Source organism: Rhincodon typus, unplaced genomic scaffold (genome assembly GCF_021869965.1).
Source record: "Rhincodon typus isolate 14 unplaced genomic scaffold, sRhiTyp1.1 hic_rhity00001371, whole genome shotgun sequence".
NCBI classification, from domain to species: domain Eukaryota; kingdom Metazoa; phylum Chordata; class Chondrichthyes; order Orectolobiformes; family Rhincodontidae; genus Rhincodon; species Rhincodon typus.
In genome coordinates, this window is record NW_025967009.1 from 1 (window position 1) to 2,579 (window position 2,579).

The 2,579-nt window shown below is 49.4% G+C and overlaps 1 protein-coding gene across 1 annotated transcript; it reads left to right on the plus strand.

Moving 5' to 3' along the window:
* Window positions 1-1,405: 1,405 nt before the first annotated feature.
* LOC125481232 (homeobox protein Hox-C8-like) lies at window positions 1,406-2,119 on the plus strand (the record flags this gene model as incomplete). Its single annotated transcript, XM_048592518.1, has 1 exon — window positions 1,406-2,119. A coding segment is annotated over one exon (378 nt), but the record flags the coding sequence as incomplete, so codon positions are not given.
* Window positions 2,120-2,579: the final 460 nt, after the last annotated feature.

Below are 2,579 nucleotides of genomic sequence, written 5' to 3' on the forward strand. Positions count from 1 at the left end.
ATCTATCTATCTATCTATCTATCTATCTATCTATCTATCTATCTATCTTTCTGTCTATTTATTCTCCCTTTATAAGCCTCGCTCTTTCTGTCCTTGCCTTTGTCTCTGTCTCTGTCTCTAACTCTATCTCTGTCTGTCTATCTATCTATTTATCTATCTATCTCTCCCTCCATCTCTCTCTGTCTACGCCTCTTTCACTCCCCCCACCATCTCTCTCTCGTTCTTTCACTTCAAACCCACCTCCCTCCCTCTTTTTTTCTTCACCTCCCTCACTCTGGTCTCTTTCTCTATATATATATGTATTATGTTCATGTTTATATATATATATATATATATTCCTGTCTTGTTCTCTCGCCTTGAACCCCACTCTTTCTTCCTCTCTCTTTCACTTCAACCTGCCCCTCTCTCTTTCCCTTCACCTCCCGTTTCTTTTTACCTTCACACCCTTGTCTCTATTTCCTTGTGTCTCTTTCTTTCCCTTCAACCCTCTCGCTTTCTGTCTGTCTCTCTGTTCACTTCAAACTCTCTCTTGCTTTTTCCCTTCACCACTCTCTCTCTCTCTTCTTTCTCTCTGCCTTCCTGATGCTCTCTCTTTCTCTGTTTCCCCTCACCTCTCTGTCTCTCTCGATCTCTCTATTTCCTTCACCGTCACCCTCCCTCTCCTCCCATCTATTTTTCCCTTCACCCTCTCTCTGTCCATCTCTCCACTCTGTTTCCCTGTCGCTGTCTCTCATTCACTCTTCTCTCTGCCACTCGATCTCTCTTTTCCTTCACCCCTCTCTCCTCTCTCTGTCTCTCTTTCCCACCACTCTCCCGTTTTCTCTCCTTTGCTATCTCCCCTTTTCTCTCCACCCTTCTTTCTGTTCTTCTCTGTTGTTCTCTTTCTCTTTCCCCTCACCTGTCTCTCTTTCTCTCCACCTCTCTCTTTCACTCCACCCTTCCATTTCTCTTCTTCTCTATCTCTCTTTTTCCCTTCACCCCTTCCATCTCTGTTTTTCCCAGTCACTCTCTCTCTCTTTTTCTCCCTTCACTCTTCTATTTCTCTATCTCTTATCCCTCCTTCCCCCGCCTTCTCTCCCTTTCCCTTCAACCCCCTTATCCCCGCGCTCTCTTTTTCGCTACTGTGCACTCTCTCTCTCTTTCCCTCCACCCTCCCCTTTCTCTCCATCTGAATCTTTTTTTTTCTCTCTCTCCCCTGGCCTTTCTGTTTTCCTCTGTCTCTCTATCTCTGTCTTTCCCTTCACCCTTCTCTCTATCCGTCTCTCTCTTTTCCTTCATTCCTTCCCCTCCCCTCACCCCTGCTCTTTTTCCCATCACCTTCCCCCATCCCTCTCTCTCTCTTTGTGTATCTCTCTACTTCCTCTCCTCCCGTCCAACCCCACCCCCTCCCCTCACCTCCATTCCCATATCCTCTGCAGCACCAGGCCGGCGCAGCGGTCGCCAGACCTACAGTCGCTTCCAAACACTGGAGCTGGAGAAAGAGTTCCTCTTTAACCCCTACCTGACCAGAAAGCGGCGGATCGAGGTCTCTCACGCCTTGAACCTGACCGAGCGCCAGGTGAAGATCTGGTTCCAGAACCGGCGGATGAAATGGAAGAAGGAGAACAACAAGGACCGCTTCCCCAACGCCCGGGAGGACGAAGGAAAAACCCAAGAGGCGCCGGTTCGACCCCCGGATCCGGAGGTTGGGGGGCAGAAGGGGGAGGAAGAGGAAGAGGAGGAGGAGAAAGAGGACGAGGAAGAGAAGGAGGCAGGGGATAAGGACAGAGGGCAACAGAAGTAACTCCCTCCGCACATCTGCCCGGAGGAGGGGGAGGTGGAGACGGGTGGGATATGTAGGTAGCCCGCACCCCCACTCTCCGTCAACTGCAGCCCACAATCCGCTAAGGATTCAGAATAAACCTTTCAACTCCCTCACCCCAAAACCCAACCTCCCCAATCAAACATCCAATACCCTCCTCAACCACATCTCGCCTCTGTATTTTTTTGTAACAATTGTACATAATGTAAGTATACTACCTATTATTGATCTTAGAGTAGGATAATAGGTCGGCACGACATCGTGGGCCGAAGGGCCTATACTGTGCTGTACTGTTCTATGTTCTACCTACGAACTGGGGAAGGGCACCATGATGGTGGCGGTGGTGGTAGTGGGGAGGGTGTGTGGGGGGTTGAGGGGTGGGGTGGGGGGTGGGCTTTGTCGGTGGTCACAAACCCCTCGTCTCCCCTCCAATCCGCGCCCCCAGCCCCCAACCCACCTACCACCTCTTACCCCCAGAAAAGTCTACGGTATATGATGTCCGGGTACTGACGTTCATATATCAGGATTAAAGAGTCTAATGATGACCGTGAACCCATTGCCGATTGTCAGGAAGAAAAAACCATCTAGTTCACTCATGTCCTTTGGGGAAGGAAAGTGCCATCCTTACCCAGTCTGGGCTTAGACGTGACTCCAGACCCACAGCAATGTGGTTGTCTCTTAACTACCCTCTGGGCAATTAGGGATGGGCAGCAAATGCTGGCGTGTATGAATAAAGAAAGAAATAAACATATACTTTATATGTATGTATATGCATATA